Source organism: Polypterus senegalus, chromosome 7 (genome assembly GCF_016835505.1).
Source record: "Polypterus senegalus isolate Bchr_013 chromosome 7, ASM1683550v1, whole genome shotgun sequence".
NCBI classification, from domain to species: Eukaryota; Metazoa; Chordata; class Cladistia; order Polypteriformes; family Polypteridae; genus Polypterus; species Polypterus senegalus.
Window position 1 is genome coordinate 48,154,857 of NC_053160.1, and position 24,499 is coordinate 48,179,355.

At 36.4% G+C, this 24,499-nt stretch overlaps 1 protein-coding gene across 1 annotated transcript in view; it reads right to left on the minus strand.

The window, feature by feature from the left end:
- dmrt1 (doublesex and mab-3 related transcription factor 1) overlaps positions 1–24,499 on the minus strand; it is a 178,709-nt gene that overhangs the window by 138,531 nt on the left and 15,679 nt on the right. The window contains exon 4 of the mRNA XM_039757939.1: positions 10,783–10,943. Coding sequence (XP_039613873.1) covers positions 10,783–10,943 — 161 coding nt within the window. The remainder of the gene's footprint in view (positions 1–10,782; positions 10,944–24,499) is intronic.

The following is a 24,499-nucleotide window of genomic DNA, read 5'->3' on the forward strand; positions in this document are numbered from 1 at the left end:
TTAACTATACGAACTATCAAGTACAGAAAAGACACACAAGTCCCATCAAAAATGGTCATTTCAAAAAATCTTCCCTGTTTTCAGGGTAAGGAGGAAGACAGACCTCACATTTAACATTTCAGAAAAGGAGTTGAAATCAGCCATACACAGAATTTAGTTCTACTGTATATGTGCAAAGCACTCAATAGTTCAACTTAAAATCTATTATCAATTGCCCATATCTTGTTTAAAATTGTCCAAAATGTACCCAGGGCTAGGATCCAACTTGCGCACATTGCCATCTAGCTCCTTATATTCTGGGAATGCACTAAATTAACATCATTTAGGACAAAAATCTTTAAATAGTTATCAGAAAGCATTGGTATTATAATCACTCCTAACTCATCAACAGCTGTATTTGGTGGCTCACATTTTTCCTTATTCTTCTCTCTTTTCCCCTAACTATTTTTGCCCATGCTCATGCTTCTCCTCATCTCTTCTCTTAGCTGGGGGCAAAAAATATACACTTGGATTCAAGTACACCCTGAATGGCTTTAAATTACATGCAAGAAAAATACTAAATGAAAACTGAATGAGTCTTAACCTGAATACTAATGGCACTGGACCCAAAGCTGTTTAAAAATGATGCTGGCCAGCTTCTATTTTTTCGTTTACTACAGTTTAATTCAATTTGTAATGTTGCAGAACCTCAGACACGAACCTGAGGCAATCAAAGTGAAATAAAACACTATATTACTGTGCCATCCAAAAACTCAAACCTAGATTTACAATCATTGACCTAATGTCAGACGCACATGTTTCTAGACAGTAATATTTTGATCAATATCGACAATTTAATTTTCTGAAACTGAATGGACTGATTCCATCATTAAGTTTGTTACTAAAGTTTTACAGCCAGATGCCCTTCCTGACACTAACCATCTATATTTACCTAGGCTTGAGACCAACACAAAGTTGGGCTAGTGGCTAGATTTAAGGGTTTAAGGCTTTAAATTATTGTAAAGTAGAATAAATGGGCAAGGGAGAAATGGAGTAGGTATAGTAGTATCCAACAAACTAAAAGACAGTCTTTGTCAGACTGAATAGGTGGAGTGATAGGTGATAAGTGTCACTGTCACACCCTATGCAAATGTGTTTGATCTTATTCAGGAAAAGATCCCAGTCGCCCCACGGGAGAAAGACTTTTCAAGACTAAGGTCATAAAGCTTATGAAACCGTTTTTGGACAAAGGCACAACTGTAACAAAAGTTGTGTGGAGCTTCCTCCTGCAGCTAAAGTCACTTCAGTACACATGTACTTTTATCAGCATGCCTGTGTTGATCAAACAGAAGAAGCTCTGCAGTCTACTTGTGACTTTAGGAAGATACGTAAATAAATCAAGATAAATAAAATTCAATGTGGCTTTTATATGAGTAACATATACTGTAGATGTTTTTATATATCACAAAACATAATCACAAACTTTACTTTGCACTATTCCTTGGTGAGCTCTGTAAGCCATGCTTTTTCTTTGAAGGGCAGGTGTGGGGCAGACTGACTGGCAGGATGACACCAGACCTCTTGCTGTATCCAAACGGTGCCATCTTTGACCTTTATGCCTGGTGTAGCTGCGTTGTTCTTATATGTCAGTGGATGTTTCTTGCGGGGAGGGCTTCTGTTCTCTTTCTCCGATGTAGAACCCTCATCCTCATCTGAGTTCACCTCTGTTATGCACGTCTTTATTTGAAAACAGCAGTGTCAGATCAGGGGAAGCGTGAACGCGACTGAGGGAATAAAACTGAATAAAAAAAAAAAAAAAACAAAACGCTAACCTTTACAAGCAGAGTTACAGACTCAAATCAAATGTATGTTTTTATTGTATAATAGTAACAATAAGAGCAGCTCACTACTCAAACCCGTGACCTGTTGATTATGAGTCAGCAGTTCTTACCGCTGTACTACCAAAGCAGTCATAACAACGAACTACGCTAACCCGATTTTTTTTTCTTCGGTTATAGTCTTCAATAAAAGCGCACTTGTTTTATTATACTTCTACCTTTTGTGAAAGTGCTTATTTTATATTTGGACTTCAGTCTACACACATTATACACTTTATATCAAAATTTTGTCATTAATAATTAAACATGAAAATAGTTTTTCTTTTAGGTATGTATTCAACATTTCTGTCATGCTACACTTACATACATCTTTGTAGACACAGAACACACATGAAATGCATGTGTTCCAGATAACAATACTGTATATTATTTACACTATACAGCACCCAGTACCTCACTCCCAGATAAACAAGGCTTGAGCTGTGAGAGCTTTTTGCCGTTTCTGCGGCAGTGGGCAAGTTGGGATAGTAGGCTGCTTGCTGCTTGTGCTTTTTGACACATTTACAACACAAAAGACGCTAACTGAGAGGTGCGAACGGATTTAAGGTGGGCCGGGTTTACACATTTCTTCATAGGCTTTGGTAATTCTAGTGTTAAAACAGTTGTAAGACCAATAATGTAAGGAGCTGAAAAATGAGCAGTAAAGGGGCACAGCAGAAAAAGTTGGATATGGCAGAAATTAAAATGTTGAGATGGATGCAAGGGGTTACAAACAATGGACAGAATAAGAAATGAGACAATTGGAGGTATAACAAAAGGGAGAGATATCTAAGAAATTACAGGAAAATAGGCTGAAGTGGTATGGACATGTGAAGAGGAGAGACAATGAATATGTGGGCAAAAGACTGATGGAAATGGAAGTTACAGGGGAAGAGAAAGTGACAGAGGCCAAAGCAGAGATGAATGGATAAAGTAAAAGAAGATCTGAAGGAAAAGGACTGGACTGGAGAGGAGAGGAGGTGCAGGATGAAGCTATTTGGAGAAAGCTGATTGAGCACATCAACCTCACATGGAAGTAGGAAAAGATGAAGAGCAAGAAAAAGAATAAGTTATTAAATTAACTGAGGACAGCAAGTGAGATTGCACTTTCCCACTTGAGTAGGCTTACATGAATTTCCACTCAAAATACTTGGGAGAAACAAGAAGTAGCTATTGTTTTTACATGGTCAGTAAAACATGCTATATTTTATTACTAGCAGAATACCCGCGCTTCGCAGCGGAGAAGTAGTGTGTTAAAGAAGTTATGAAAAAGAAAAGCAAACATTTTAAAAATAACGTAAGATGATTGTTAATGTAATTGTTTTGTCATTGATATGAGTGTTGCTGGCATATATATATATATATATATATATATATATATATATACACACACACACAGACACATATATAAACATATATATACATATAAACATATATATATACATATATATACACATACTGTATATATACACACACATATATATACATACTGTATATACAACATATACATATCTACATATATACACATATATATACAAATCTACATATATATATCTACATATATATATATATTAGGTGGGACTCGATTAAAAAATTAATCCAATTAATTAGAGGCTGTGTAAGAATTAATCTTGATTAATCGTATGTAATCGACACAAAATTTGCCCCAAATCGCAAATGTTTTTTTTTTTTATTTAAACGGTTTTAGTGGGCTTACAGAATCAAATAATAGACATGGACATGAATATTGTAAACTGAAGCTGTTTTAATTTCTGAAAAAAAGCCTTTAAACTGCATTTGAATTCAAAACAGAAACAAAAATATCATCCCTGGTTAAAATTGGGCAGACTTAAAAATAAAGTGGTAGTTTAAGTACTTTAAGTACATTTTCAGAATAGTATTGTCTTTAAATAATAATAACCAAAATTTCACCATAAAGTGCAGTTTTTCTTCTTAAAAAATAAGTCAGAAACATAAAAGGTAATTTGACCAGCTTACTCTTTAAACTCTGAGTAACATTAGCCAAAATTATTTTGTACATTAGGCTAAAACAGTGTGATCATTGAACATTTTGTAATTAGATGTATTTAGAATTACTAACGGTCACGGAAGTCCAATGATCCCCAGTAAGAGCCACAAAGTCCGCTTTCTGTAATGCATCTAATTTTGCTTGCTTTTCAGTGTGCACAAAACCATGCTTTTATCAAGGCTTCGCGGAAGTCGAAATGATCAGTCGTAGGAACGCTTTATTCCGACTCTAACATTTTTGTAGCTGTGATGTGTGCATCAGTGTAATGGATGTACCAGGAAATCATGCATTGACAAAAGTTCCCGCTTGCTTGGAATTGAAAGTGTGATTAAATGCGTTATTTTTAACGCGTTATGGAGTACATGCATCAAGCTTCTCAGCTGTGCTTGTGCTAAGAAAGGGAAAATTTTAAAATAACGTAACATGATTCTGCTAACCTAATATTTTTCATACGTCCCAAACCAAGGAGATGCGAAGGTAAAATGAATCGGTAGCACGCTACATAGTCAGTACATCCCTCTCGAATCGAACCTCGGCGTTAGAGGCTTAAGACTCTACAATTAGCCACAGCGTGTGGCTTGTCTATGCTAAAGTATATATTGTAGATCGGGTATATATATACATTTATATATATACCCGTATCGCAGTGGAGAAGTAGAAGTTATGAAAAAGAAAAGGGAACATTTTAAAAATAACGTAACATGATTGTCAATATACAGTAATTGTTTTGTGAGTGTTATTGAATGTTGCTGTCATCAAGGATTTGATTATCATTATTTCTTTCAATCAGGCTCGTATTTGTAGGATGTGTTCAAGTTACATTCCGTGTTTGTCAATCGCTGTAAAGATAAGAGGTTTCATTCATCGATTAGTTCCTTACTGCATCAATAAACAGCTCGTCTTCCTTTTATCTGTGATGTGACAAACTGCATGCACGGGTTTTTTTTACACTGTCTTCCTTTAGCAGGACATTCACTTTTTCCACCGTGTGCTTTGTTTCCGCAGTAGCTGCACTTATGAATATGATTCTATGTATAAGACGCTTCATATTTTTTTGCTGCCTTCTCAATTGTGTAATTCGGTTTTTGTTCAGCACTCTTTGGAACTGTTGCTTTTGTCTGTGCACTGCGTCAGTTCACGTGAGCCGCTTGGTGTTCTTGCATCGAAGGTTCGCAGCTGTACTGGTGCCATCTCGTAATGTCAGCTAAGACCCGGCACTTAAAACTTTCTCTCGCAGTTTCAATGAGTTTGTGCCAAACACCACCCTGACCATCTCATCTTCCTCTGCATAAGCACAGTCCTTCACACGTGAATATTTACCGGCAGTGTTTGTATTGGATTGCCGCTGATGGACGGCCTTATATGGGCAGGCACTAAATTACAAACGCTAGTGGTAGCCTATGAACTTAATTTAATATAAACTTACGGTTCACGCCGTGCTTTGTTTCCGCAGTAGCTGTACTTATGAATATGCTTGTATGCATCATTTGCTTCATAATGTTTTTCTGCCTTCTCAATTGTGAAATGGCGTTTTGTGCTGATCGCTGTTTGGAGTTCTTCCTTGTGCTCTACGTACTTACATAGGAGGCGTGATGATGTCACACGAAACTCCCCCCGCCATCTCCAACTCAAGACTCCATTACATTATATGGGGAAAAATAGCTTCCAGTTATGACCCTTATGCGTAGAATTTCGAAATGAAACCTGCCCAACTTTTGTAAGTAAGCTGTAAGGAATAAGCCTGCCAAATTTCAGCCTTCTACCTACACGGGAAGTTGGAGAATTAGTGATGAGTCAGTGAGTGAGTCAGTGAGTGAGGGCTTTGCCTTTTATTAGTATAGATTAAAATAACATTTGCATTAACTCGGAACTGACAATAAGGCAAATTTTTACAGAGGATACATAAAGTAACTTGTCTATTTACTGTTACAATTGAAGTTCACAATTTTCCCTATAAAACGTTGTAGTCCATGTTTTTCTATGTCTCCACCCTTGTCATCACACCTGTTAAAATGGCCACTGCAAGCCTGATCCAAGTGTGCACAAGGATCATCTTTGTTTCAAAGGTGAGGTGGTTATTCGGTAAAAAAAAAAAACTTTCACTTTCGAATGATTATACGCAATTGCTTGAGAGAGCACTTACACTATGAATTTTTGCAAAAGCATTTGCCACTATTCGAATACATGTTTTCTTATCAAAATAATGCGCAGGTATTTATTTTTGAAATGCCCTGCCTGTCAAAAACAGAAGGAACCATTCGTTTTTCTATGCTTTGGAAATTTCTACTGGACAATAAATATTTTGTTTCCTGATCATTTTTGGGTGTATCTTACAGATTTTGAATTTTCATAACATGTAACATTTTACTGCAATAATCTATTTTTGTAATTTCCTCTCTTAATTTATATTTACTAATTTGTTGCCCTCAAAGTAAACTATTTTGTTAAGTCCAGCCAAGCACGTAGTAGAGATTGCACTACATGCAATGGATATGTTAGGACAGAGCTATTCAATTACAAATTCAGTTGGGCAAGAAACCGAGAACTTTAGCTGGGCCAGATATTTTCAGCAGCCAGTAAGCAGCAGGTAATGAAAAATAAGTAATGTTTATTCATTGTTTGCCTTTAAAAGTTGGTCACATCTGACACAACCACATCAAAAAGTACATAAAAAACAAAAAATCTACAACTGAACAGAATAAATTTTGGCACATCTGGGAACATCTCAAAATGCATAAAAAAACAGAACACAGTATTAGCAATAACATGTGTTTAAATAATTTGTGTAAATAATTTCTTGCATAGGCCTGAGGCTTTTGGCCAGCTACCTTCTACCTCTGCTTTAATTAGTAATGAAATAAATTCAGAGGTTTCACATACAGTTTGCAATGTGGCACAAGAAAATGTGATTCACTGTAAGAGACAACATTCATTGTAAAATAACCAATGAATACAGCATATATAAAAATTCAAAAGTAACATAATATTCTCAAATCTGCACAAAGAGTAAATTGGCAACTCCAAATTGGCCCTGTGTGAATGTGTATAAGTGGACCCTGTGTTCAAGTGGTTCCAGCCTTGTGCATATTGTTGCCAGGATTGTCTCTGAATTACTAAAAAGTAGGTAAAATAACAAATATACAGGAACTATATTTTTCAAAAGAAAGCAAAGATAAATAATAAACATACAACATTAATAACCACAAAAATTTTAATTGTAGTAATTAAATATCAGATTTAGAAATAAGAACATCCCTGTTAGTAGAATTTCTAAAGTTTATTGTTTTCATTGCACAGTTTATAAGTCCAAAGCTCAGTAGTGGAATAAAATGAGGAAATGTAACACCACCTACTGGACTCATGAGCAATTGCATTTAGACTACTTCAAAGCACCTTAACAGTTTATTCAATATATAATTTATAGCAACATGTACTATATATTCCAAAACAGAATCTTTCTGGCTAATCTTTTAGAATGGTAATTTTGAGATCTTTTATAACTCATAGGTTAAATTAAAAAATAAAAATCACAACTACTTAATATGCTAATGCTAATCTTTCAGTAATTTACAGGATGGAAAAATGTAAATATTAAGGATAGGCATTTCAAACACATTTGTATTACAACAACATAATTATTTATGTAACTATATATATATATATATATATATATATATATATATATATATATATATATATATATAACATCTATACAGGATGAGTATCCCTAATCTAAAATACTCCAAAATCTGAAACTTTTAGTGAAGACAAGACACCACAAGTAGAAAATTTCATAACTGACTTCACCAACTTTTCCTCTAATTTTGTTTTAATTTTTTTATAACTGATGAGCAGACATGAATGACACATTTACTGTTTAAAATAGATTTCTTTAATCCCACTTTAAATTTCAAGTGGTACACCAACACATGCATGATGAGCAGGGAGTTTTTGGAGATGCAGGTTCATTACCAAATCATGAAAGGCATGATAACAGCTGTAGAGCTATTCCAAATTGCTGGGCGGGAGGGTGCATGAGTGGTGTGATTTAAAGGTACTGTGTGGCAGAATTTATTGGTGTGGAACCTGGCCCGGACACAGACAGGCAGACATCATGTTAAGCACCATAACACACGTTTAATTTATAATATTCTATATAGATGTGCACACACAACCCCAAAACTCCCCCAAAGTCCAGGCCTCAACAATGCCTTTTCCTTCTTCAGGCCGCCTCCTTTCCTCTCCTCCCGAGCTCCATCTTTCTCCGCTCCCGACTCAAGCCATCGAATGAGGGGAGACGGCCCCTTTTATTCACACCTGAATGTGTTCCAGGTGCCTCCCGATTAGTTTCCGCCGGCACTCTCAAGTGTGGCGGAAGTACCAGCTACGCACCCAGAAGCACTCCGGGTGTCCCTGGTTTCCTTCCCTCCAGCACTTCCAGGTGTGGCAGAAGTGCTGAGGGCCAGGGCTCCACACGCATTGGGGCACCCCGTGGTGATGACCGCAGGCCCCTATAGGGTTGATCTTCTAATCTCTGTTCCCATGGTCCCCAAAGCCACCAGGTCAGTTGCCCCCTCGTGGTCTGAAAGAGGCGTAAGCCCTCCTCCAGTCCTCCTGGACATCCCAGTTGGGTACCATCCCCAGCCACTTGCCACAGTGCCCCACCACAAGCTGAGACCCGTAGGGGTCAGCGGCCCATCCCGTGAGGGCAGGTCTCCCACGGCGGAAAGCTGACACCCTATAGGGTTCAGCTTCTAAGCTCTGTTCCCATGGTCCCCAAAGCCACCAGGGCGGTCGCCCCCTCGTGGAGTGGAGCCACCAAACTCTAACTCCCATGAAGCCCTGCAGGAGTCTGAGGCACTGCTGCAACCCTGGGGGGCTGCCATCTAGCGTTCCGGGGGAGATAATGTTCTGGCCACACTTGCTCCTCTGGTCCTCCCAGCGTGGAGGTATCCTGACTGGGTAAGGGCCCCGGCTCTCCACCACACCTGCCAACATTAATAACTTGCTTTATTTTATAAAAAAGACGCATTAGAAATCATCATAGTTTTAAAAATTTTGTTCTGTGTAAATGATACATTCATAAAGCAATGCGTAACGTGTATTTCCATTTTTCAATGGAACAGCAAAACAAGAAAATGTGATACATGAAAGCAAAGAAAGAAAAAAAATCAAGTCTAAAATTCTGACAATGTCCTAAGAACAAATGAACAGCAATGACAAGATTCACATGTATAAAACTCACTTTTTAAAGGGAAATTGACCAGAATGTTCCCAGTACCACAGCTGTTATTTTTGACAGGTCATTGTATTGTGTTTGCACATTCACCCTGAATCCTATAGTTTTCCACCCATATCATGAACATTTGCCTAGTTTGGATTACTGGCATGACTGTGAGTGTGTTGAGTGTGTGCATAATGTAGTGCTGCTTAACGTACTGTACAGTAATCATTTACTTAATGAAGGTAACGCAGGCTACTTTGAAACTACAAATAAATAAGTGTATTTTTGTGTCTGCCATGCTTAACTTAATGTGAATATTTACTTTATTGTATAATATTTTTTCATTACGGATAATAAATTTCAGATCACAAACTCACAAACTACTAAAGACAATATAATTTATAACATGTTGTGTTTAGCATCCTAAAAGCAGTTTTTTTGAGTTAAAGTGTATTGAATCAAGGTTCTGCATGATGTTACTTACATGCCTTTACAAGGATGATGGACAATATGTGCACAGTACTGGGTGAGATGCAGTTTTATGACAGGTGACTAGGAAGAAGAAGACTAGGAACCCAAATCATGCTCACGAAAAACTGCTTACAATGCAAATACTGTATATCATTAAAATTTCTCTTCTCTGTAACAGATGACACTTCTGAAGTGCATTTAAGGAAGAAACAGTGTGTTTTCTTTTTATTATCACACACACTGATGGAGCTGTGCATCTGGACCCCCTTCTTTCTTATCCTGGTTAGATACAGTTTGCCCTCTTCTCTTAAGACAGCAACAGACACCTCTGAATGAAATCTTCAGTTTCTTGCCAATCTGTTACATTGAATAACCTTTTTTTCACAAAAATGAACAATGAGTGGCATGTTTCTTTAGAAAGCTGTTTCAGTCTAAACATTTTAAAACCCATAAGTGAACTTTAGCAATGCCAACACCTTGTAAACCAAGCAAAGAGAATAAGAAGTATCAGCTGTGCTAATGAAGTTACAAAGACTTCTGTAATAACCAATTAGCATTTATAAATGACTAAGTAAGGACAAGCTAAGAGAGTTTACCTTTGGGACACTGAAACGATGGCTGCTGAAAATCGGACTTTGCAACTATATCTGAATAATAAATTAACATATAAAAAGATATTAATTTCTATTAAAATCATTAAACTTTCTTCATGATTGCAAACTTTTGACTGGTAGTGTATGTGTACAAGCAACAGGTACCTCAATAAAAAATATTATAATTGCTTGCATACAGTACATTTGTGCCAAGTTCTTAATGTTCATAAGAACAATCAGTTAGCATTTGTTGGGGATTATTTTACACACATTAAATTACAGCTATTGTTTAAATCCACATCCTTTTCGTGACTGAAACCACAGGCTATATTCTAAAAAAATAATATTCCTTAAATATCCACACCAAACATCTGAAATTCAAGGCACTAATATTACACTTAAAACAATATTTTAAACTATACTAAACTGTAAGAACTCAGAAAAGCAAAAAAAGTTTGTTACTAAAAATAAATTAATTAAATAAAAAAAAACTTACAACCAACTTTTTCAATGGTAATAAATCTGTATAATCACTAATACTTTACAAATATGCAGTTAACTGGATTTGACACAACCATAGCATTATATTAAAATACAAAGCTAGTGCACCTGGTATTGTGGGTAGTTGTACAAGTTGTTATAATAAGGTGGATAACGTGATGGCTGGTAAAAATTGCTGTAGTATGTAGAATCAACAATCAGGTCCTTGGATCCCTCCATTTGACCATGGCTGACAGTGGGCAAACTCTCTTGCAGGCCGGCAGGTTTCTCTAAAACAAACACAGAGCTAATTAGGACTAAACACATAATAAAGAACAATGCATCAAATACAAAGTACTTATTCAAGTATTTAACCTTTATAATTCATTTTAAAAAGAAATCAAATTAAAACAGGTACACAAAAAATAATACACCATCAGTGTAATAAACTGTGGGGAATTAGTCAAATCAAACAGCAGTAGAACAGGGAACACAAAACAAAAAAAGCCATAATATAAAAATACACATTTACGAGTGAATTGCCAAGCAATATACAGAAATAGCAGAGCTATAAATTATAGACACACATAACAACAAAAAAGAGCTTTTTCAATCCGCATTACAGTATTGAGTAACATGATGTAACCAAGCTATATCAATAAGTACAACTTGGATGTTCCTGACTGAAAAAGTATGAACTAGCCAAAATGTAATCTGATTACTTTTTAACAAATTTATTATTGATTTATAATTTGAAAAGAAATTTTTTATAAACCCGCTATGCTCTGTTCTGTCTAGTAAATATTAATATGAATGGTGTTAGGTAAAATGCACCACAACTAATCTCACCTTTACACATAAATTATAAAATTAAGTAAACTGTGTTATTTACTATATGCCATCTATGTCCGAACAAAAGAAACTGCAGACTAATTGGCTACAGGATATGAACTGTGCATAAATGTTATACACACAGTCATGTACACATCTCCTTTATAAATGTACTATTTGCAACTGTTGTTTGCTGTTTAATGTATATTTGTTGTATTCTGTTATAAGCAGCTCCATATTCCAATACATTAAGTATTGGTGAATATAAGTGATTCTGATTCTTAATTACTATTTAATTATTACATAAACTTCAGTAAAAAAAATTTAGCAAAGAAAATGTTAAAATTTAAGGTACCCTTGCTTTACTTTTTGCTACATGGTCTTAAAGTAATTGTAAGGATCCAAAGGCTGCCTTATGCCTGCAACACCAGAAAACATAAGAGACACTAAGAAAATAAAAGCAGGGTGTATGAAGTATTCTCGTAATCAGCTACTTGCCCTGCGATTGTGAGCGCCTAAGCAGCTTAGTTCACTTTACTGCAGGAGCTGCCTGTCCACAGACGGAGAGGGCGATGTGCCGCCACAAGAGTAAAAGCTAGACAAAAAGGTATTAGAATTGCTCTACCATCTATTGTAATGGGAAATGTTTGATCGCTGTCAAATAAGATGGATGAACTGTATGTGCTTATAGCGGGTCATGGAGGATACAAATACAGCAGCATTTTCTGCTTTATGGCGAGCTAGTTTATAACCAGATATAATTTAGGTATTTCATCTTATTCGAGCAAACAGAGAGACAGTTTGGTGTAGAAAAAAGACAGGAGGGGGACTGGTCAATTATGTGAATTATAATGTAAAAGGGAGCATATTACAGTTAAAACTATAGTTTGTAATTCAGGCATTGAAATTCTGTCTGTCAGAATTTCTCCATGTTATCTGGCCATGGATATTACATCATCCTTACTAATGTTTAAATTCCTCCCTCTGTAAATGGTTTAGCAACAAAAAATGATTCATTCTGTCACCAACTCTTTAATGATGACTCACTCCAACCCTGTAATTACAATATGTGGTGACTTTAACCATGTAACTTTGGAAGGAACAATGGCAAATTTCTATCAGTTTGTGACATGTTACACTCTAACAGCCAATTTATACTTTACGCTCAGAACGCGTACGCGCCCAAGCATCATGGCTGCCACGCGTTCCCAGCGTTCATTTCACGCGTCCTCTGAGCAGGTCCTCAGAAATTAACGCAACGCGTGCGTGAGTTGCAGTACAAGCAAAAAGTCAGGGGGGCACAGTGTGCTAAAAGTCGGAACGTGACGTCAGTGTCTCTGTTTACTATATACATGTGACACAAAGCCTCTATGCAGATCCTACGGGATGAATGCTTCGATGTGGTGAAGCAAAATGCCGACATACAGATCTATTCATGGTGCTTTTATATTCAAGCGTTGCATATTCCCAAACGTAATGACACGATACAGTTTAAAAGTCTCACATACCATCTTTTGTGCCGTCTTTTTTTTTATTTTATTTTTGCAAGTTAACAACAGCAACATAATGTATAGCGTTATATATGAGCCACTGAGAAAAAAATAAAGGACACGTGAAAACGCGTATTTTGTGATTAAAGTGGAAATTTCGGCTTTAATCTCGAAATGTCCACTTTAACCTCGTAGTTTACTTTATCATTAATGCAGACCACCGTAAACGTCATCCCAGTTTTTAATCTCTACGAGCTTCTTGGACCTGACAGCAGCGGCAAGCAGCAATAGATCACCACAAAGAACAAATTAAAAGTATGAACTCTCTGCACATTTAGAATCTTTAGATTTGTACTTGATACCACTTTCATGATGAAATGCATTAAAGTGTGTATGTTACATTTTACATATAATTTTGTTTAAATAATGAATACTGTTAATAATTACACACATAGGGGTGTCACGGTGGTGGAGCGATAGCACTGCTGTCTCGCAGGGAGTTATGTTGCTGGTATTTCCTGCTTGTATTCCACACTGTGCTCCGGTTTCCTTCCAAAGATATGCAGATTTGGGGATTTTGTGCCGCTAAAATGACGCTAGTGTATGCGAGTGCTTGTATTCACCTTCCTGCGGCCTCGTCAAGGGACTGTTTCTCACTCGTGCCCAATGCTTGCTGGAATGGACACATCCCTGGATTGATGGATTTAATCAATAAACATCCTTTTCAGAGATATTGCAGTAAAGTGTCATCAGAGTTTAATGAGTGTTCTAGGCAATTCACAACACAGAGAAGCCGAACCTGTTCTCACCATGATAATATCTCACACTGCCACCTGGTGGATTCCTCCAGATTTACGTAAAGTATGCATGCAAGTATGAACACTACAACGCTTGCGTAGAAGGAGCGTCCGCTGCAGCATGCGTCGCGTGAAGTATAACTCCGGCCTAAGAAATAACAAGATGGACCTGCTGTATTCAAATGTTAAAGATGCCTTTAAATGTAAACTACTGACACCTTTATGCAAATCTGATCACAACCCGATTCAACTTCATTCCCAGCCACAAACATGTTAATAGACAGCAGTCTGTTATCGCCAGAATATTGAGGAAGTGGAGCCCACAGGCTGATATGGCCTTGAATGACTGCTTCCAAATGACAGACTGGGAAAGTCACATGGGGACAATTTTGAGACAACCAGTAACTGCATCACATATTAACTTCTGTGTCAACACATTGTACACTTAAAGACAGCGTGTTGTTTTCAAAACAACAAGCCCTGGATTCCTAAGGAGTTTAGAGGTCTCTTCAATAAGAAAAGGAAAGCATTCAAATCCAGTGACAAAGACACTCTAAAGCATGTACAGCGTGTGCTAAAGAAAAAGCTGTGTGAAGGAAAGGATGCTTACAAAGCTAAAACAGAAAACAAACTCACTTAGAATAACATGAAGGATGTCTGGAATGGACTGTGTATAATTACTGGACAATCTTGGTCTCTGGTGCTAAATGGGGATATAGACAAAGCTAACACACTGAACCATTTTTTAATAGAATTTCCCTCCTACTGCCACTTTCTTCAAGTCTTCTCACACCATCCCTACTACATCAACAACTCCTACCATGTCAACTGGAATGACCAGTGACAAGTCCAATTCTGACAAGCAGAGTGGGTGATCCTTTAAAGGACAAACATAGTTACAGGGTATACTCTGGACCCTTTATATGTAGCTACAAAGTAATGTATTAAAACAAAACTAAGTGCCTTTATAAACAACGCTGCACATTCTCACTTTCACACACTAATACAGAATATTTTCAGCCAACAAATTATTTAGCAGAAGTGTGTGTATACCAACAACAATACTGCTGCATAATGGCTCACTGTCTGTAACAACTAAGTCAGAAGTTTTATTTTTTAAATTTCCTTTCATTGTTCTGACCAAAGTGTGTGTGTATATTTATCTATTTACTTACTTATTTACCTATTTATGAATTTGTTTATTTAAAGAGCTAGTAAAAAAGCAAATGTCCCCATGGGAACAAATAAAGTTTGTTCTAGCTATCTATCTAATGGCTGCTAAATGGAGAGAAGTTGTATTTGCAACTGCTGTTAAAGGAAAATTCAGAGCCTCAGAACTTAGGCCAACCAAGCATTTACTGTCACAGTTAAAAAACTGTAGAGGCAAGCATGCTTACAGTGCTAAATGATACGCCTCACACAAAACTATGCTAATGGTTTAATTTTTTGATACAGGTATTAATAAGTATCTTATCTAATCTCAAATAGTTACTAACATTAGTAATAGATTAATGTTTAACAATAGATTAGTACTACTCTACATCATTACTAATGATGGATGTGTACTGTGACAATATTGGATAATGTGAATATGACTGTGAACGGTCACTGTTACAGTGGCTGCATTTGTTGGGAGTATAGAGATGACTGGGTTTACATGGAGCTTTTCTATTGGGAGCTTCTTCCTTCCCTGTTTAAGGCTGTTGGGCATGCCATGGCACCACTAGGCCAGTGGTTCTCAACCTGTGGGGTGGCCCCTCCTAGGGGGGCATGAAGTAACAAAAAGGGGGGCGCAAAGATGTGAAAAAAAGAAAAGAAGAATAAAAAATATGAAAAAAACATCTGTTAAAACCAAAACAAATTAACTTAAACTACATTCTGATGCTAGAACAATAAATATAGAGTTAGATAAATGTTGATTAAAGTTAAGTAGGTATAATAACATATGCATCTACATTTCAAAAAAATGTTAGGGGGGGTGCGATTAAAACTGTTATGAAAACTCGGGTCGCAAATACTTAAAGGTTTAGAATCACTGCACTAGGCGCAGTGTAGGAAAATGTGTCAGGGATCCAAAGGAAGGGCTTGATTTAAGTCCACCCAGACTCAATCAGTGAATTATCCATTTTACCTATGGCACTGACTGTAATTAATTAAATAATAAGATAATGCTCACACTTTACTTTCCTTACATTTCCCTGTAAGGTAGAACTTCTGGCCATTACATTTGTATTAAGGTAACAGAAGCACACTTGTTTAAAGAAACACAAGGATTATAGAAATATGATGATTGCATATATATTGAAATAAAAGATAGGACACAAGACAGACAAGCATATAACACAGAAGGGGTTGGCTGTTTCCAGGCTATTTAGAGTTTTTACACTTTTTCAATACCATGTTTATAAGGATGATATCTGATGCTGTGTGGCATGGGTGTCAAACTCAAGACATGCGGGCCGAATCCAGCCCTTGGACCTTTTAAATGCAGCCCGTGTCATCAACATTCAAAACATGTTACACATTCTCCATGATGACTATTAGTTTACGCAAAAAACGTCTTTAGTATGAGTTTCACAAATAGATTCCATCTTTAATTGGCATTTACAGATGGAATTCAAATGCCTCTCTAGTGTTCATCGCATTTATGTCCAGCACAACATACATCATCCCCTTACCTGTAATTAGAATGAAAACAGGCTGCTCATAATAGCCCTACAAGAAAAAGTGAAAAGATGAGACGGTATACTGCCTTAAAACACTAGCTTTTTAACAAGATGCAAAAGATGTGACTGTCTCACAAAGGAACAGCTTGCTTGATTTTACATATGCCACTGGATTCACTTTTAAAAACTTCAAAGGAGTCAATGCTGGCTACTGGTTCTTCCACTGCTTACCTGACTGTAGCCACCAAGCTACACAATTCTTTTGTTTTTTCCTTCACTTCATTGTTATACATGGATAGAAAATACATTCAAATTTTCACTTGTGTTAAACGTGATCGAAACCTGTTTCTGTCTACCACTGAATTTGGTCTGTGTGCTCCAACCAGCACATTTACAATACATTTGCTCTTTTAACAGGATCAGTTGCCATCAATAATGATGTAAGTAATAGTGCCAGTGTACACAGATGTACTTTGATTCAGCAATAAACTCTCACCTGTATTTTCTGAACCCTAAGGTACAGTGTACTAGATTTCACAGAGGTACTCTTTAGCACAACATCAATTCTTTCTTTATTTTCTACAGGTACAAGTTCATAGGTTTATTTTTGTTTTACTGCTGTGCCTTTTTAGCAAGTGTGTCCTTTATCTTTTCTTCCTCTTTTATTATTATTACCATGCTTATTTTAACTTCACCTGTTTGTGGTCTGGTACAAATTTTGTAATCGATATTTAACCCATTTCCTATTGTCCACATGGCTTGAAATTTTGCACACTGACTCACTTCCAATGACAATACATGAATCAATAATCAGTTTCACTAATTGATCAATTAATCCATGTTAAGAAATGAGATTTTCATATGAAGAATAGTTCAAGATTTCACCAACTAATGGCACTAGTAACGGATAGAAATATTAAAGGATGTGTTAAAATATTGATTACAAAATTATACCAAAACAAACCCAAGGCTAAAAAATTTAAATAATATATACATAAAAAAATACTTTTTAAAAACTAGGCTTATATTAAGTTAAAAAGTGTACTAAAAAGTAAAAAATAAGTCTCTCATACACCACTCGTAAAATAAAAGCGTGGGCGCTTTTCATCAATCAACATTTAAAAAACACTTCTTAAAATCTTAGCAAAAGTGCCCACCTTTTAATTTACGAGTGATGCATGAGAGACTTATTTTTCATTTTTTAGTACACTTTTTAACTTAATATAAGAGTGGTTTTAAAAATTCTCCTGATGCAGATTTTGGATACATGCAGTAAATACATTTTTCTTTGGGTTTCTTTTCCTTACTTTTTTAGACACCGTTTACTGCCAGTAGGATTGGTTTTTGGATTGCTCATTTGCTCATTATAAATCCTCAAGATAAAAGGAATCAAAATGCTCCATGGAATACTTTTATTACATCCTGCATTAACTATTGTAACTCCTTACTGGCAGGTGCCCCTACTAATCTGTTATCAGAGATCCAGTTGATATAAAAGTCTGCTGCAAATGTCCTTACACAGATCTGCAAAAGCAAGGATATGACACTCATTCTTCACTGGCTCTGAGTTCTATTAATAACCTACAACGCTTTAAATGGCCTTGCACTAGACTACACTAGTAACCTTCTCCGTCACTATGCTTCTGTTCGCCCAGTAATGTTCACCAATTATGGTAATTTTGTTGTGCCCCTAACTAACCTGTGCTCAATGGGTGACAGAGCCTTTAGCTCTACAGCACCAAGACTTTGTAACAACCTCACAAAATGAATCAGGTCAGCTGACTCAATTCATTCTTTTAAAAAACAACTTAAAACTCGTTCAGGAAAGCATTTAACTTACCTGACATTCTGACCTTTTTTACCCTCTCAGTCCAGGTTTCTGCATCACAAAATATGTGATTTGTTCAGGGTCTTCTTGTAGTATTTTTCATTTTATTCTGGTTTATTGACTTTATTTCTATTTCAATGTCTTGTATATCCTGTATTTATCTTTATTTAGTGTTTTATATAGATATTATTTGCATCCAATATTATATTACCCTGCTGTTTTTTCTGAGCTCCTGTGAAGTGCTTCTAGCATAGGAAAGGCGCTATATAAATGTGTTATTATTATTTTGGCTGGAATTCTGCCTGATTACTGAATTTGTCAGCATACACGCTACAACATTAGCATTTCATTAATTGCATATTTATTATATGTATATTATGCATGTTTTATATCATTATTATTCTGTCTTAGTATTAATGTGAACAACTTGGGAAACTGGTTTAAATTAAACAAAACCCATGGTTGTACATCATGGCTGTCATGTGTGTCATTTTTAATTATTCATATTATTATTTACTTTTTTTTTTTGTAAAATGGAGCTATTAACAATCAATTATCCATTATGTTATATTTATATATTACTTGCATGTACACATTTTGTAAATAAGTGAAATTTACATTAATTTACCTAATATCCATAATAAACTGCTAGTTTGTTTGTAAATAAAATTTGGCAGATTTTTGTTAATATATTCTGGCCTGAGTTGGGTACATAGTGTTATTTTGAGTTTTAACACCCCTGCTATGTTCAGTTGAGTGTTGTTGCTCTGGGTTCATGCAAGTCTTCATGCACTGGAGTACAGTCTTTCTCTTTGCTACCCATTTATCTGTGGTGTGATGCTGTCATACTCAGCTCACTCTTAGACTCTTTGCTGAGTCCTCTGCAATTCATAGGAAAAAGCTTCACTTTCTGCCACAAGAGTATAGATGCTGAAGTTCCCTTCTTGAAATATTCTGCTTTTCTGTCTTCTCAGACAGAATTCTGGCATACAGCTTGGCTTGGCGGAGTGGATCATACAAACAGTTTTGGGCATCCAACTCCTACTTTTTTTCTAAACTAAATAGTTTCCAGGCATAAGAAAATTTGTGAACTTTTTTCACCACAGAGAGTTGGGGGACCTCTCACCCCAAAAACAGCAGCTTGTCAGCTTTCAGTTAACAAAGAGAACAGATTGTCAACTTTCAGCTCTCCCAAAGAGAAAGCAGCTCATCAACTTTCAGGTCCTCAAAGATGAATATAACAATAGCTTTTAGCTTTTCAGAGAGAGTGAGAAGAGTAGAATACAGCTAGTTTTGAAAGAACATGTAACCTTTGGTGACTGGATCAAAGTCCCTCTTAGTTACGTATAGAACCAATGCTTACTTAAATACATGCTATTTTGTCCAGCACATCCAGACACCGTTTAGTTTTCAGTCACAAGCCTAAAATTAATGTTCATTTGTGTATCTTTTTGTCAGAAGGAGTCGCTGACAAGGTGTCACCTCAACTCTGGTTTATACATTTATTATCAAGTAAGAGCTGACCAAACTGTTGGTACTAGCTGCAGTTCAGCCGCTCACTCAGGAATAAAGGGAGTGTGGTGGGTGTGCAGCTGAATTTCTGCATGCCTGGTAAATCTGCTGACTTAACAGGTCTTGTCCGCCACTACTTTAACATGGCCTTTTTATAACTTCACTTTAACTTAATACTGATACTCTGTATGTTCAATTCTTCATAATAATTATTCACAGTGGCTCCAAAATACATACTGACCCCTACTCTCTTCTGTTTCTTTTTCCGGTTTTTTGTGGTGGCGGCCTGCGCCACCACCACCTACTCAAAGCATCATGATGCACCAACATTGATGGACTGAAAGCCAGAAGTCTACGTGACCATCATCATCAGGTCCTTCCATGAAAACCCTAAATACAAAGAGGACTGTTTGACTTATGTTAGGTAGATTGCCCAGAGGGGACTGGGCGGTCTCTTGGTCTGGAACCCCTACAGATTTTATTTGTTTCTCCAGCCTTTGGAGTTTTTTTTTGTTTTTTTCTGTCCACCCTGGCCATCGGACCTTACTCTTATTCTATGTTAATTAATGTTGACTTATGTTTATCTTTTATTGTGTCTTCTATTTTTCTATTCATTTTGTAAAGCACTTTGAGCTACATTTTTTTGTATGAATATGTGCTATATAAATAAATGTTGATTGATTGATTGAAAAGCCTAGCAGAATGAACAATGCCCACTTTGTCCTGCAACAATTGTATTGGTGCTTGCCATTCATTCCAGTTTTCTTTATGGTGTGCTTGCCAACATCTTTAAAATGCCATATGGGGCATCCTATTAGTCCTGGTTGATACTTCTCTTTAAAAAATAATTTCTATGATGCGACTGTCTTGCATATGCCAGAAAACTCTGACCAATGGGAAGCTGCAATTCCTTAACAATGTATATAATTAAACTCTGCTGATACATACATTGTAACCAGCGGTCTTGGTCTGTGTTTCTAGACTGTTGTTTTCCAACATGAAAGTGGAGAAATACAGATGAGGTGGAGACTGATTTTCTTATACACTAGTTATTCTCCCTACTCATGGACACATTGTTGCTAAGGGAGAACCAAAGACAGGTAAATGACTTCAAGCTTGTAGTTGTTAGTGGTAATGGGTGCATTTATTTCAGGCTTATCAACAGTCTAATATATAATCAGTGATCGTGAGTCCTTCCTTCTGACGGCGTTTTGATGCTCCTGTATACGTGTTGAGATTCTTTTTGATGTTTGTCCTATGTATACCGCTGGGCAAGAACTGCATTTATACGCATACAATTTCAACCGGACATACATTTAACTGGGTCAATGTACAAGTAAGATTTAAGGCCAATACTAAAAGTGCCAGAGAGCTGGACCCAGTATATGCAAACTTTAGAAGAAGAACATCCTAATAATAAATAAAATTTTAAGACCAACACCAATATATATATATGGTAGCAAAACTGTCTGGCTGATTGATTAGAGCACTATCCAGGCCGCAGTCAAGTGATCTTAAATCACAGGCTGTTGTTTATCCCACCTGATACTATCCTGAAGCTGTTACCCATAATCCCTGTTCTGGAGCATCCAGTAAATTTAGTCTTGATGCAAACCTTAAATTGCTTGATAAATAAAAAATAAGGTGTATAATTAGATGAAGACATTAGATGAAGCTGTTTTGGTAAATGATATTACAGTAATCCCTCCTCGATCGCGGGGGTTGCGTTCCAGATATAAACTCTCTCACACTGTTAACATTATTAGAGCCCTCTAGACATGAAATAACACTCTTTAGTCAAACGTTTAAACTGTGCTCCATGACAAGACAGAGATGACAGTTCTTTCTTACAATTAAAAGAATGCAAACGTATCTTCTCTTCAAAGGAATGCGTGTCAGGAGCAGAGAATGTCAGAGAGAGAGAGAGAGCGTGAAAGAAAAGCAAACAATCAAAAAATCAATACGTGCTGTTGGGCTTTTAAGTATGCGCACCGCAATAAAGCAGCTGCAAAGAAGGAAGCAATGTGAAGGTAGTCTTTCAGCATTTTTTAGAGTAGCGTCCATATCTTCTAGGCAAACAGCCTCTGTGCAAACAGCCCCTCTGCTCACACCCCCTCCGTCAGGAGCAGAGAATGTAAGAGAGAGTGAGAGAGACAGAGAAAATCAAACAATCAAGCACCGCTTGGGAAGCACATCATATATCATTGAGGAGTTTTATTTAATACGTAATACATGCTCTGATTGGGTAGTTTCTAAGCCATCCGCCAATCCGCATCCCTTGTATGAAATCAACTGGGCAAACAATCTGAGGATGCATGTACCATAAATTAAAAGACCCATTGTCCACGATCCGCGATGGAGTGAAGCCGCGAAAGTCGAAGCGCGATATAGCGAGGGATCACTGTATATTAAGTACAAAATCTGATCTGTGTCTTCTCGCTGAAACCTGGCTTAGTAAATGTGACACTGTTCTCCTAGCTGAGGCGTCACCAGATGGATACTCGTTCCTTTATAAGTCTAGAGAATCTAGTCGAGGAGGAGGGCTTGGAATAATTCATTGTAACATAATGCAAATTATTTATAAAAACGTAGGCAACATTGCATCCTTTGAGGCATTCATTTAAAATATTATAACAGTTTCCAACACAATTATAGTGCTAGTCTACAGACCACCAGGGCCATATTCATTGTTCATGACTGAATTTAGCAACCTTTTATCTGATTTGGCTATAAATTATGATCATGTAGTACTGATGGGGGATTTTAATGTACACATTGATGTGGAAACTGACACTTTTAGCAAATGTTTTACTTATTTGTTAAATTCAGCAGGATTTTGTCAGATTGTCAATGGTCCAACTCGTAATCAAAACCACACATTAGATTTAATCATAAATTACAAAATTGATATTCAAAATTTAAATATTACTCCATTAAATAAAGTTATTTCCAATCACTACTTAATTACATTTGATTTAGTCCTGCCCTTACCAACGAACTCACAGATTAAAACAAAGACAGTGCGACATCTAGATTGTAATTCTGTTTCAAAATTTATAGATACTTTGAGTAAGTCGAGTGTAATTGTGGAAAACCATTTAGATCAGTTAACATCACATTATAATATGATCTTGAGAGATGTTCTGGATGCAGTGGCTCCCCTTAAAACAAAAGTGATCAAAGCACATAGAAATTCTCCCTGGTTTAATGAAAACACTTGAGCTGTTAAATTAGAGTGTTGAAAACTGGATTGCAGATGGAGAATAACAAAGCTACATGTCTTTCAAATTGCATGGACAGAGAGTGTTAAAAAATATAAAAAGCTCTCTTTAAAGCTCACTCAATACTATTCTACAATAGTAAAATTCAGCAATAATAAAAATCCTCAGGTACTGTTTAGAACAGTGGCTAAATTAACAAATGGGAATTCAGATCTACATTGCAAAATACCAACAGATATTAGCAGTACAGACTTTATGAACTTCTTCAATGAGAAAATTTAAAATATAAGATCTCAGATCTCAGCATCACAGTACAAACCACATACTTGCTTAGCAGACCCTATCTTACATTGCATTAAGCACTTTAGTAATTTTAATCCTGTAACTGAGAAGGAAGTGTTAACTTTAATTTCCAAAATGAAACCCACTACTTGTTCCCTAGATCCAGTGACAACAAAACTAGTAAAAAGTGTAATGGATATTCTTGCTGCGCTTATTCTAAACATTATCAATAGTTCATTATTGCATGGCACAGTACCTGATGCACTAAAAGTGTCAGTCATTAAAAAATTACTTAAAAAGTCAGACCTACACCCACACATACTTAATAATTATAGGCCTATTTCAAATTTACCCTTTCTCTCTAAAATACTAGAAAAAGTAGTTGCCAATCAGCTTCAGTCACACCTTACGCATTACAATTTATTTGAGAAATTCCAGTCTGGTTTCCGCGCTGGTCATAATACCCACTAACGTGGGTTGTAAACGATATTCTGATATCCTCTGATGACGGAAACGCCACTGTAATTATGTTGTTAGACTTAAGCACAGAATTTGACACCACTGACCATTCTATTTTACTACACAGGCTAGAAAATGATGTTGGGCTTATAGGCACTGTGCTCTCTTGGTTTAGTTCTTATTTATCAAATCGATGCCAATATGCACAGAAATGTGCGGACAGTACTCCATCATTATACACAGAAGTGAGATATGATGTCCCGCAAGTCTCAGTACTGGGATCTTTACGGTTTCCACTTTACATTCTGCCACTGGGATCTATCATTAGGAAACATAATGTTAATTTTCACTTGTATGCAGGTGACACACCAGTTATACCTTTCATTTAGATCAAATGAAGTTTCTCCAATGTTGTCTTTAATTAGTTGTGTTAGTGAATTAAAGGGGTGGATGGATGAGAACTACTTGTCTTTAAACACCGATAAAACAGAGATGTTAATTATTGGAGGGAATGACACTGATCACAACAATATTTTGTCATCACTTAACTCAGTTGGAATCCCAATTAATTTTACTGAATCAGCCCGCAATCTAGGAGTTATCTTTGACTCTAGCATGTCATTTAGAGCGCATTACAAAGCTGTCCAAATCATTTTTCTTCCACCTTAAAAATGTTGGGAAATTAAACAGGATTCTGAGAAATTAATTCATGCATTTATTTCTAGTACGATTGACTACTGCAATGTGGTGTTCACTGGAT